This window comes from Ochotona princeps, chromosome 13, assembly GCF_030435755.1.
Source record: "Ochotona princeps isolate mOchPri1 chromosome 13, mOchPri1.hap1, whole genome shotgun sequence".
NCBI classification, from domain to species: domain Eukaryota; kingdom Metazoa; phylum Chordata; class Mammalia; order Lagomorpha; family Ochotonidae; genus Ochotona; species Ochotona princeps.
The window spans coordinates 49,601,598-49,614,726 of NC_080844.1; the positions used below are offsets into that span (position 1 = coordinate 49,601,598).

Genomic DNA, 13,129 nt, shown 5'->3' on the forward strand with positions numbered 1-13,129 from the left:
ACAAACTCAGTTGCTTTTGGTGAAAGTAATTTGACTTCTGCCCTTTCAGAATCTGAGCGAAAAAAGTGTTGTGAATCTAAGTGAGGTGGGTGATAACAGGAAGAAGAGCTGAGAGTGACAATGTTGAACTGAAAAGGGAAGAAAGCATGTGTGGGGCAGGAAGCTGAGGCTTGGTCACATGGAGTCGGAGTCTTAAATACTACTGATTGGTGCATCTCTCTCATCCACCGTGGAAGAGTAGATGGAAAGGGAAAAAGCCAGGGGACAGACTGCCTTTGTTTTCTGAGCGTTGATCATTCCTTCAGCATAAGGTCAGTCTATTGGAAATTGGAGTCAGAGGGGCAGCAGGTAGCCAGCTCTGTAACTGGGATGATAAATCTCTGGAAACAGTTCAGTGTTGATCTTTTGTCCTGGATGCACTTGATCATTGTTTTATGTCCAACATCCAGGTCTCTGCATGGTTTGACCTCTTTGGGCCAACAGGCCTCGCAAGTTCTTGGTCACTTTTTCTCTGACCAAGGACCCTCTTGCCTTAAGCTTGGGGACTTCCAGAAACTGTGTGGTATCTTTCCTGTAGAGAATGACCTCACACAGGCGTCTGTGCCCCTTTAAAGAGCCATACAACACAGGAGGGTTGGGTCCTGTGGGAGGCAGGCTGTCTCCAGCAGCTCCTTTCACTGTGCAACTTCCCAAAGGGCAAAAACGTAGGTCTCTGAGAAGGGACAGGGGCAAAGGGCAGCAAGCTTAGGTAGTAAGAAGATGCATTCGTCTAATTGCTCTGACACTATCAAGCTCTCCTATGATTTGGGGATAAGCTGCTGGTTGAGGGAGAGCCTTGGTTTCCCCTCAATCAGTAAAACAGTCTTTCTCCTTCTTTTCTCCCTCATCTGCAGGTCAACGGATTATGGTACCACCTATGAAAAGCTGAATGATAAAGTGGGTTTGAAGACTGTCCTCAGTTACCTCTACGTCAATCCTACCAACAAACGGAAGGTAAGGAGTAGAGTTTTTAGGTCCCCAGCACTCCTGCAGCGTAGCAAGGCTGCTTAGGGTCAGGTTCAGAAGACATCTAGTGGCCATAACATCACTTGCAATGGTCTCTCCTCTCCTCCCTCTTTCTCCCCCTTCCCTTCTATCCTCTTCTCTCCCCTTCTGTTCTTTTCCCCCCTCTCCCCTCCACTCCCCCATCCCCTTCCCTCCTCTCCTCTTCCCTCCTCTCTCCTTCCCTCCTCTTCCCTCCTCTCTCTTTCCTTCTCCTGCCCTCCCCTCCTGTCCTCTCCTCCCCCCTCCTCTCCCTTCCCTCCTATAATCTCCCCCTCCTCCTCCCCTCCCCACTCCTCCCCTCCCCCTCTCCTCCTCTCCCTTCTCCTCTCCTCCTCTCCCCTGCTCTCCCTTCAACCCATTCTCTCCCCATTCTCTCCCTTCTCTTCGTCTCTCCCTTCTCCTCTCCTCTCCTCTCCCCTCCCCTCCCCTCCCCTCCCCTCCCCTCCTCTCCCCTCCTCTCCCCTCCTCTTCCCTCCTCTCCTCTCTTCTCCTCTCCTCTCCTCTCCTCTCCCCTCCTCTCCCTTCTCCTCTCCCTTCTCCTCTCCTCTCCTCTCCTCTCCTCTCCCCTCCTCTCTTTTCTCCCCTCCCCTCCCATCCCCTCCTCTCCCCTCCTCTCCTCTCCCTTCTCCTCCCCTCTCCCCTCCTCTCCCTTCTGTCCCCTCCTTTTGCCTCTCACTTCTCCTGCCCTCCTCTCTCCTCGAGCAGCTTTAATAGGCGTACTGATAACAACAGCACCAGTCTCTGTAAATGGTGTAAGGGCACCTCTGGACCTTAGGATGTGCTTTACATATCTCACCTCCTTTGTACTCACAGTAAATTTGTGAGGTAGATGTTATTGCACCCATTTTGCATGTGAAGAAACTGAAACTCAGGTTAGTTAACTTTCTGATCTGAATCAGATAGTGGAAAGTCATTGTCTAGAATTTGAATATGGATCTGCGTGACTCTTAAAGGAAGTCTTCCTGCAGACTCCCACTTGCTCAAGAGTTTCCCGATGGCCCCTTATTTACAAGGAGTCTGTTTCACCAGTAGAAGGAAAAGGGACTCTTGTTCCTCCGTTTGGTCCTGAGTTGCTTCAGCTGGTGGGGAAGAGAAGAGGGAATGGCTCTGCAGGCTTCTCTGTCATTCCTTTGACGAAGCAGTGGATGAGATTGTAGAAGGTTAGACCTGGCAATACAGAGTTAATGGGAGGAGGGGGCGACTTGGGCTCCATCTTTAATGGGCTATTTTAGAGAAGAAATACTGTATGTATAGTGGCTTTAGGCAGATGTGTTTCTCTGCTTTTGGGAAAGCACTGTGATTTAGAAACCTAGGCAGGCCTACTTCAAATAAATATATACAAAATGACCACATAAAAGATCATTTCCATATTCCGGAAAGATTTATAAGTATACCTCCAAGCTCGCCTGTTGTCCAGCTTGTATTCCTGAGTGGTTTTGCAAACTTTTCCTGTTGTTCATCTAAGTTTGAGAATGAACTTTATCCCGTAGCAGACCTTGCTGATCTCTTATTCCAACATGGTGGAATCCAAGCAATGGCTGAAAATGATGGTTGTACAGCTCAAAGCAGAGCAGCTTTGACTTCAGCCCTCAGCCTTGTAACAGCCAGCCCAACTGAATGTACTCACTTCTACCCCTAGTGACCTACATATGCCCAGCAAAGGCAGGAAGGAGACTTACTGGACCTTGGTTCAGAAGTGATCATTGAGCACCAACAGATCCAGTCAGTTCTATCATTCTTGGGCTCTTCAACTTGTCCACTGGCCAAGTGCTGGAGCCTAGATATCCAGAACACCTGTCTTGGTGCTATTTTTTTTTTTTATTTCATCTGAGTAGTTTGTCTGTCTCTCTTTCTCTCAATCCCAAAACATTGTTAATTTCACATTCTTCAGTACTGTTATTTGTGATATTGAGTGTTAGAGCTGGGAGGGACTGTAGATGTCATGTGTATGTGCAATTGTTAACCATTGTTGAGCTTCAGTTCTTTTGTAAAAATGTGTGTAAAGTTCTGCATATTCTCTCTGGAAGCATGCCTAGGCCATAAAGTTTACAAGCACATTGAGGGGTTTATGAATACCGTAAGTTCCACCCAAAGACCCAAGATGTCCATAGAGTCGCAGTCTGGAGTCATTCATCTGTGCTTTGTGGTTTATTTTACAACTGAGGAAACTGAGAACAAAATGTATACATATTCAGGTAGAAAAAGGACCCAGGATGAGAACCCAGTCCCTTTGCCTTGTCCTTGATCCAGTTGTTAGATTCAGCATTGCTGAATGATCTAAAAGGAAAGCTTGGTGCCTGTCCATGGTGACCACATGATGAGATTTGATTGAGTTAGTAATGATCTGTATCATTTTTCCTTTTTTCTGCCTTCATCAAAGAAGAGCCAAGGCTCATGGAAGATAAATGTCCTACCCAGATCACTCAGTTGGCTGATGGTGGCATTGGCACTTCCTTTTACATTCGCTAGTGTAGTGCCCCTCCGTTTTGTACCAAGGACGTCTCTACCATGCAGTCAGTTGGGAACAGAGTGGCAGGAATTAAATATTTGGCATGTGGAAAAAGCTGTACGAGCACTGACCTCTTCTGTGCCAAGATGGAATTAATCATATTTCCATGAAGATGATAGACGAGTTGTCTTTCTGAAGATTCCCCCGGTAGTATGTGAAGGGTTATATATGTTTGCATCCATTTTGGCCTGTGTCTGTCACATGGGATTCCTGTTGGAAAGGATCATAATCACATTTCTGTTGTTACTTTGATGTTTTTCTCTCTGCATGATAGTTTGAACTCTTAGCATGATGTACGGGCTTTTAGACGTGGAGGGAGAAGAAGGTGGGTTACAGTAGTTAAGGCCATGAGGAATGTTAATTTGTAGTTTGGAGATTATTGGCACAAAAAGTTCATTTCTGTTTGTTCTTCACAGAGGTGACATTCAGGCTGTGGGCTCTCTTTGGGTCAATTTATTTTCTTTCCCTTCTTTTCCCTCCTCTCCCCTCCGCTTCCCTTCCTTTCCCTTCCCTCCTCTTCCCTGCCCTTATTTACTTTATTTCCTTCTTTTTGTTTTCTTTTGCTCGAAAGTCAGATGTACAGAGCGAGAGAGGGAGCGATCCTCCATCTGCTGGTTCACTGCCTGAATGGTTACAATGGCCAAAACTGGGCGGGTCCAAAGGCAGGAGCCTGCAGTCTCTTCCTTATAGGAGCAGGGTTCCAAGCATTTGGGCCGTCTTCCACTGCCTTCCTAGGTGCATCAGCAGGGAGCTGGATTGGAAGTGGGGTAGCTGGAACTCTAACCATTTGGGATGCCAGTGCCGTAGGCAGAGGCTTAACTTACTGTGCCATGATGCTGATGAGCACAGGTTAGGTCAAAAGACCGTTCATTCCCACCACAAGGCAGTGCCTCCCAGCACTTTAAAATCTACCAGTATTTTTTTACTCTGATTAGGGAAATGCAAATGACAGGCTAATGTCATGGATTTATTTATTTGGAAATAGCAATATAAATTAATGTTTGTGGGGCTGGAATGGTGGCATAGCGGGCCAATCTTCCATCTGCAGTGCTAGCATCCTGAATGAGTGCTGATTTGTGTCTTGGCTGCTCCACTTCCAATCGAGCTTCCTATATATGGACTGGGAAAGCAGCAAAGGATAGTTTAAATCCTTTGGCTCTTGCACCCATTTGGGAGACTTACAGGAGATTCCTGGCTACAGATTGGCTCAGTTTGAGCTGTTGTGGCAATCTGGGGAGTGAACCAGTGGGTAGAAGGCCTCTCTATTTCTCCATCTCACTATAAAACCCTTGAAATAAAAATAAATAGCTTTCGAAAAGAGAAAAACAGAATCTAATATGCATATGAGGCCTATGAGATCCTGAGGTGCTCTCTGAATTACCCAAGGCAAGATGCAGTTTCATTCTGTTTGCTTGTAGTCAATGGGTTTTCTGTGTTCTGAGTGTCTGGGAGGTAATGCACCCACATTCTCCATGACTTTGTCTTCACCAGAATAGTTTAGTCGGACTCTGCCTTCTGCAGCCACTTAAGATGTTCAAAATAAATGGCAGTACATGCATTTGTTTCTTTATTAGTCTGGAGTTCTAGGTCATTATGACCTTGCCATGCAACCTTTTAAAGCTATTTAGACAGACCTGGAAGAAATATAAGCCTGCGATCTCCTGTATCCTTATTTCAGCTTGCCTTATTCCACTTTCTTTTGATTGTCTCAATACCCAAATTATCTGTAGTGCCTCCTGCTCATCAGCTAGCTAATGGCAGCCATCTTGTGGAAGCACTTGCTTTTCACCTGATGAGTTATTTATTTAACACATGGCTGCTGAATTCCTCAGAGGAAATGAATACATCAAACGTGATCTGTTGCCCCTGGCAAAACAGTAAATTGTACTGAAATTTCTAGAGTGACTCCTAAAGATAACTGTGGCTTTGCTAGACACTATTTTTGACAAGATCTCCAAATACAGTTAATATGCCCCTAAGTCGAAAAGTGTTAACACATGTATCGTTAATATATGTATCGTTAACATGTATATTATACATTAATGATTTCAGCATTAACAGAGAACTTGCTGTGTTTGACTCTCTTGTAGAAGCGCTGTCTATAGGATTTTCGATTCTCTCAAACTCTTCAAGATTAGGGAATCAAGTCCTGTAAATTACCCCCAATGTCCTATTATTTTAAATGGTGGATCTCCAGGAGCCTTCCTAGTGTGCTTACTTGGGAGACAAATGATTTATCAAATTATTGGTAAGCGATGCTCTGAGCTGCTGCAGTGGAAGTCCTGGAGCTTCCTTTGGTATTGTGGCATCAGCATTATGCAAATAACCTTGACCTGGCCTGACTCTGTTTGATGTGAAGTCTGCATCTCTGGCTGGTGGCCTTTGTCCCACCATCAGCCAATTAGCTCATCCTCTGGGTTTGAGCCTAGCATTGTTAAGGGAGCCCCACAATGCTGATTGTATCTGAGTCTGACCCTTGGAAGCTGAAAAACAGGGTATTAGTTGTGGAAGTAGTGACTTCCCTGAGGCAGGACATCACCATGGTGGGAGCTGTCCAGCTCCAGCATGCCATTTCTCCTGCCCCTGCATAGACTAACTATCCCCAGGTCTCCAGGACTCATTACTGTCCATTGCTTCTTGTCCTCAGGCCCATGCAGGATGCAAGTGCTATAATCAGTTCTGCAGTTTCCAGAGCTCTGTGTTGTATAACAGGCTGAAGGATTTCTGCCTCAGCCAGAGAGGTGCTTGACTCCCAAGGGTGAATCTCTTTGAGAATGAATCTGTGAGTGGATTTGGAAATGCAGGCCTGTTGTGATCTAATTACTCTGGCTCAGAAGGAGCTGCCACCTGCAGCTTTTGGAGACAGTGTGTTGGAAATGGCAGAGAACACACAGGTTTGACTGCCAGGGATTTTGACCAAATGACTGCAGAGTAGAGGTGTTTCTCTCTCTCTCTCTCTCTCTCTCTCGCTCTCGCTCTCGCTCTCGCTCTCTCGCTCTCTCGCTCTCTCTCGCTCTCTCGCTCTCTCTCGCTCTCTCGCTCTCTCTCGCTCTCGCTCTCTCGCTCTCTCTCGCGCTCTCTCTCTCTGTGTTGTAGCTGGGGCAGAGAATATAAGGTCTGACATCAGAGCTGGACAGTTGCTTCTTTTTATTGAATAAGTTCCCAGCATTAGGCTAAGTTCATTACTGTATTTGAAGTTTTACGGTACTTTTTTGTACCTGGTAGCTTCATCCCCATTTGACAGACAAAGAAATGAAGGCTCAAGCAGATGAGTCATTGTGTTCCTGCGTAATAGCAAGTAGGATCCCCCTGAACCTCTGGCCATAGGGCTGGTTTCCACTGCCACGAGTACAAAGATCAGGTGAGTTGCAGTCATCGATTGATTAGTATTAATTCCATTACTTGTTCCTTGCTCATTAGTGTTAGAGGATTAGTGGTTTCTTAGAGGAGGAGGGGAGTGTTAGGTCCTCCATTTCTAATTGATTTACCAGTGAGAAAGATAATTACTTCCAGGATACCCTGCAGAAATGCGGTGTGATTTTTGCATTGTGCATGCCACCTCTGCCACACTGTGAGAGGCACTGTGGGGATGGTCAGATGCTGATTCTGCCTGTTCTTCTGTGGACGGAGCAGTATAATCCCAGCTCTTCATAACACCCTGGGAAACCCCTCAACAAAACACAATACAGAATTTAAAAATGTAGCACCTCTGCTCTCACTGATCCATGCCTGCCAGCATTGTTGCGGGGTCTGGAAATGTATGTAGTTGGGTAATGAGCTTTTAGTGCACAGGTAATAAAGTGTCTTACAGGAAAACAAAGCAACAACAACAACAACAACAGATCTGGGAAGAAAATGCCCTGCTCCTAAGCAATCTCTTCAATGACTTGGCTCTGGGCAGAGCATTTGAGGGCTGTGGTTTTCTGCTTGCTGCAATCCACCTGATCAGACAAGATGCACTCACAGAGCCAATTACAAATGTGGACCTGAGAATTCAAACTCACATGCTCACAGGGACCATCAGGTAATTCCAGTGAGGGGGAGTGAGCCAGGTTGAGGCTTTAACAACCCCTTCTTTAAAAGGGATTTGGCAGATGATGTTCTCAGACGAAAATGAGGGTCTAATAAAGCTAGTTGTTGTTAATGCCCTTGTTATTATTGTTTCTGGTTTTCCTAAGAGGTTCATTTATGCATATTTTATAAGAAACATGCATATTTTGAAATGTTGAAAATAGACTAGGTGTGGAATTTAGAGTGGCTGTCCCTGGCCTACTTCCGTCCTCTGTGTCCAATTGGCATTGAATATCATATTGAGTGGTCTGTGGGTGAGACATTGATCTTTGCAAAGTGGTCTTTGGTGTCTCAGGATGATGCCTTGCCAACCCTTCCTGGGGCCCCACACTAGTTGTTATTACCACACTGGAGGTGACACCACAGTCAGAAACCAGAACCCGAGCTTCCTGGAGTCCAGCTGCCAGCTGCCTGGATCTGCTTGGAACAACAGGGTTGTGGAGCCTCCCCTGCTGGGCTGCCTGCCTCCAGGCCTGCCTTGGGGGAGATCTAGCACCTGGTCTCTGGACTCCCTAAGAGCCCTTCCTCCTCTAGGAGGTGTGCTGCCACTCCTCATTTCCCATTCCTGTCCAGGTCTTTTTTTTTTTTTTAATTAATTACATTGTATTATGTGACACAGTTACATAGGTACTGGGATTCTCCCCACCCCTCCCCAAACCCTCTCTCCATGGTGGATTCCTCCACCTTGTTGCATAACCACAGTTCAAGTTCAGTTGAGATTCCCTCATTGCAAGCATATACCAAACATAGAGTCCAGCATAAACCAGACCTACTTACTGTCAGAGACGATTGTTCTGCTGGTGGAGAGAAATGGCCCCACTCTTGTTCATTCACAACCATGTCCATTTTCATGCCACATAAATTAATATAGTTACCAAGAGGCTAAAACTGTGTGGAGGGAGATGCATTTGGGAGAAGGGGAGGAGGAGGAAATGTGTGAAAGAAAAGAGTAAAAAAGGGAAAAGAATGGAGGCCGGGACCAAATCTTCCTTGCTAATGGATTTCAAGTCCAAACCACTTTCTTCTTTTCTGGAAAGTGAGTAAGAACACACCCCAGCCCTGAGAAGGAGTATCTGACCTCATCAGGCTCAGGCATCGGATGAAAGGAGGATCAATGAAGGGAAGACGCTGGGTTTGGAAGTTACCTGTTTGCCTTTGCATGTGTGACCCTGTGATGGAGTAACTGCAATGTGTCGTTCAATTCAAACAAATCACTTTAAGGAAAAGGCATGTAAAGTCATTCTTGGAAATCCACTGTTTAGGCACGAAGCCCCTTTCTCAGCAAGTATATGAGTATGCGTGAGTGTAGCAAACCATCTATACATATGGTTTGCTTTATAAATTACTGTAGTATGCTTGCGCCAAGAATTTATTTAAAGGCTCGTTAAAATGATGACTAGTTTTTTCTTTTGCGTTTTATTTGAAAATGGGGAGAATATAAACCTATAGCCTGGCTTCTCTCTAAGGTGCCTTTTGAAGTTTGTGCGGATTGTATCATATTTTTTGAGACTAAAGATATGATTTACAGTAAGATTACCTAGGCATTTAAATGGAATAATAAAAGATAGTCACTTTCTGCACTTTGCTGAGATTTGTATTTGCCTGGCATATTTTTTTAAGTTTGATTTTTATTGGTGTGAATTTTGTGTGTGAGGGAACATGAGCTTATGTGTGTATATAGAGTATTTTCTACAGAAAGTGTTAATGATAACTTTAGAGTTAAAACACCAGAAAAAAAAAATCTGTTCTTCTTGCAAATGTTGGTTTGGGCTGGAGTGAAAAATCCCAAGGAAACAGGGCTAGCATTGTGATACAGCAAATCGAGCCTACCTCCTTCAATGTTGAAATCCCATGAGCATTGGTTTATGTTTTTGCTGTTCCATTTCTGGTCTAGTTCCCTGCTAATGTGCCTGGTAAAGCAGCGAAAAATACCCCAAGTGCCTGGGGCCCTGCCACCCCCATGGTAGACCCAGATAGAGTTCCAGCCTGGTCCAACCTGGGAGTTGTGATCATTTGGAAAGTTAGCCAGTGGATAAAAGATCTCTGGTATCTCTCTGTCTTTCTTCTGTCACTCTGCCTATCAAATAAGTAGATAAATACATGAATATGTCTCATTAAAAATATGAGCTGAACAAGCATGCGAGGAGCTTGTTTCCCCAGTGCCTGGGTCATTTGACCATCACAGTGGCTCCAATACAGCAGTCCCTTTGGGGAGGGATTCCATTTAGGGATAGGTGCTAGCCAAGGACACAAGAGTAAATGATTGGAATAAAAAGTCAAGGGCCAACCTAAAGGGAAGAGTTTGAGGGAGTCAGGCTGGGGAAGAGAAAATCCCATGCCCATTATCAGTGAGGGCTTCTAAATCTGGCCAGAGGACCAGTGGAAACTCTGGGGATTTCAAAGGACTGCATTTGAAAAGATGACCTTGTTCTCTGAGTGTGTTGTCTGAGCATCACAGGCCAAGTGCAATTTTAGCAAAGAGCTTGGGAAGGCAGGGTGATGTGTTCTTCCTAATGTTCTGGCACACAGTCATATGGCAAATGGGTCTCACTGGCCCCGAGGTGGAGATATCTGTGACAGAACAGCCTCCCCCACCAGTACAAGAAATGACTCTATTTTTCCTTCCTTGGTGAGCTCAATCAAGCAGAGAGATTGCCACTGGCATGCACAGCTCGCCCCTAGCCTGTTCTGCCATTACCGGCCCAAGGTCAGGGTGACAGACATCAGTGCTCAGCACATACTCTGCTGGTAAGCATGTCCTGGTAATGAGGAGTGAGTGTCCTGGGACCCTTGGGGCAGCCAAATGACTCAGGGGCAGGTTTGGAGCCATTGCATCTCTGGCCAGTGGGGAGGAGGGAGATGAGCCTGCATTGGCAGAGGTATGAGAAATGGAGTGATTATCTCCCTGGTGGGGCTGTCCTAGGTAGGACAGGGCAGTGGTAAGTATAGAACTCGTTTGCCAGTTCTGCCTCCTCCCCAGAAGTCAGGATGAGTAAGGTGCAGTGAGAGCCTCCCAGTGCCTCCGTCACTATGTGACCTTGAGTGTCAGGGATCCTTAGTTCCTGTGTGCGTTAGGCCTTATGATGGTACGTTTCTACATAATGTGTTAATGCCCAGCAATGTGGCTTGTTTTTCCAATTCAGTGCTTGTGTCTGTGGCTCTCTTTCTGCTTAGGGCATCACCCAGGTACCCAGTGTGTATAAGCAGTCTTCAGAAAGTTCATAGAAAAATGTATACAATGAAAAAAAAGCCTGTGCATGCATTTCACAGTTTTTTTTTTTTTTTTTGGCAATAAAAATAAGCTTTCCTGAATTCCTCTCTCATGAACTTTCTGAACTGCATTGCTGACTCTTCTTTATTAGGAGAAGGAACCCATTCTCATGAAAGGAGAGTTAGGTAAACCCCTTGCAGTTTCTAAAACAAAATGTTTTCTTCTGCCTCCCCACTGTAACCCCCCTCCACCCTCTCACTGACCCATTGATTGTTTATGTCTTACTTAATGCCGTCTGCATTTTGTATCAATGGTCGCTCAACTATGGGCAGTGTGAGGAAGGCAGGTCTCTGGCAGTCTATCTCTCTCAAGCTCTGCAGCAGAGAGAGCTGCTAGGACAGGAATGCCTGCCCAGGTCTGCTCTCCAAAGCCCCATCCTGCTGCATACCTCCTCCAATGGCTGCCGTCACCACTGCAGATTCATATCAGATCCTCCAGCCCTGACTTGACATGTATCCATTTTCCTTCTTTGCACCACAGATATGTGAACCTTCTTGCAGGGTAGAGTAGTTGCAGGGCCAGGAAGCCTGTAGGAGTTTAAGTCCTGAGTCCCAATGGGCAAATATGTTTAAATGGAAGAATGCTAACTTGGGAGAGAGAGCTGTTGGCCAAGACCTGAGAGGACAGTCAGTTTGGGGCCAGCCTAGTTCCATGTGGGTATTAGAAAGAACAGTAATTGCTAACGTTTATTAAATGCTGTTCTCATGCAAAGAGTACTTGTAATTTTATTCTCCTTTTGAGGAAAAGAGGAAAAACCTCACTAGGCAAAGAGAATAAGGTCTCCTATCTGGGCAGATAGCAAGCCAGGGTTTGAACCCAGGGCCCTATGCTCTTAAAGTGAATCTTACTGGGTTCCCTCTGCTAAGACAGGTGCCATCACCTTCACGAACTTCTCATTATGTGTCTAGAAAAGGTACATAGATATAGAAATCATAGTGCTTCCTTCCAGTCCAAGCTAAGAAGTGTGAAAAAATGTTTTCTACTGACATAAGCCAGAGGTGTGAATGAGTTTTCTTAAACACCGGACAAATAGGCTTGGATGGATGGGGCACTTAACTGTCTGTGGAAAGCATCTTTCTCCAGTCATTCACAGACAAAGATGACAGCAACCAACTCTGGTGTTCCCACCTGGAAGCCCCCACTGTGGCCCCTAAGAGTCTCTTTCCAGGATGAGTAAAGAGGCTTGACCTCTTGAAGCTTGTGAATGGAGCGCATTGTTAATATGTCTAAGCTTCTGTTTCCTCACCTATACAATCAGGGTGATACAGATGCCCTGCTCATAGGCTGATGGGAAGATTTAACGAGTATCTACAAATGCTGAGCCAATGACCCACTCACAGTAACCAGTTAGTGAATACCTTTAATGGTTGCTCTTACCATCGTGGTATTCTCAGTACCACATGGACCTCTAACAAGTGGTAGTGCCATATGGAATATGTCCATTTGTGATGGATATTCAGGCTTGGCATTCCTGGCCTGTCTTGGATGTGTAGTGATCAGTTTGGAGAAATACGAATCAGGTGACAACAATGGTTTGGTTCAAGCTTCCCATAAAACTAATGAAACAACTGAGTTCCCGTGCCGGGAACCACTTATCTGGGATACACAGCTATTTGAGGGAAGAACTGGTGTTTTGAAAGTCAGAGATGTCTGACATTAAGCCAAGTGCTTCTCCTCTTAAATTTCTTGGAAGATACTGAATAGTACAGCTGTTCATAGACAAGCGGGTACCAGGGGAAGATACAGGTAGCTAGGAGCTTTGAAGTGCTCTTGGATTTGTCTAGCAAACTGCAGTTTCCAGGGCATATTGGGAGAGGACAAATTGAGCTTTCAGATCAGTGTAATTCTGATAGGGACCTGGCCCAGGATATATGGCAATGTGTTGGGGTCCTCAATGCCATGCGGGACTAATAAAAGCCAAAGGCAGCATACTCAGCGGGGAGTTTGAGTCAAGATCAGAGATGAGAAAAGACCCGAGTTGGACATCTGCATATGTCCCAAGGGTGAAAAAAGGCTCAAAACATAGTCATCTTAAGGTATGATACCTCAAATCCAAAGCCCTGTCAGGTCATAGTGTGCAAGGCAGACCTGCACATTGAGCTTAGAACAGAGATGGTGAAGTTATTGGCAGCCCATTTGTTATGGGGTGCCATTTGCTTTTGGAAGGATGATAGCAAGAGAGGCACTTGACTGATTAAAACTGCCAGGCTGGACCAGACAAGGACAGTCACATA

The 13,129-nt window shown here is 45.5% G+C and overlaps 1 protein-coding gene across 2 annotated transcripts in view; it reads left to right on the plus strand.

Moving 5' to 3' along the window:
• The window catches only part of SORCS3 (sortilin related VPS10 domain containing receptor 3), a 567,293-nt gene that overhangs the window by 249,946 nt on the left and 304,218 nt on the right, over positions 1-13,129 (plus strand). For both annotated transcript variants that reach the window (XM_004580224.4, XM_058671671.1), the window contains one exon: positions 894-993. In XM_004580224.4, coding sequence (XP_004580281.3) covers positions 894-993 — 100 coding nt within the window. The remainder of the gene's footprint in view (positions 1-893; positions 994-13,129) is intronic.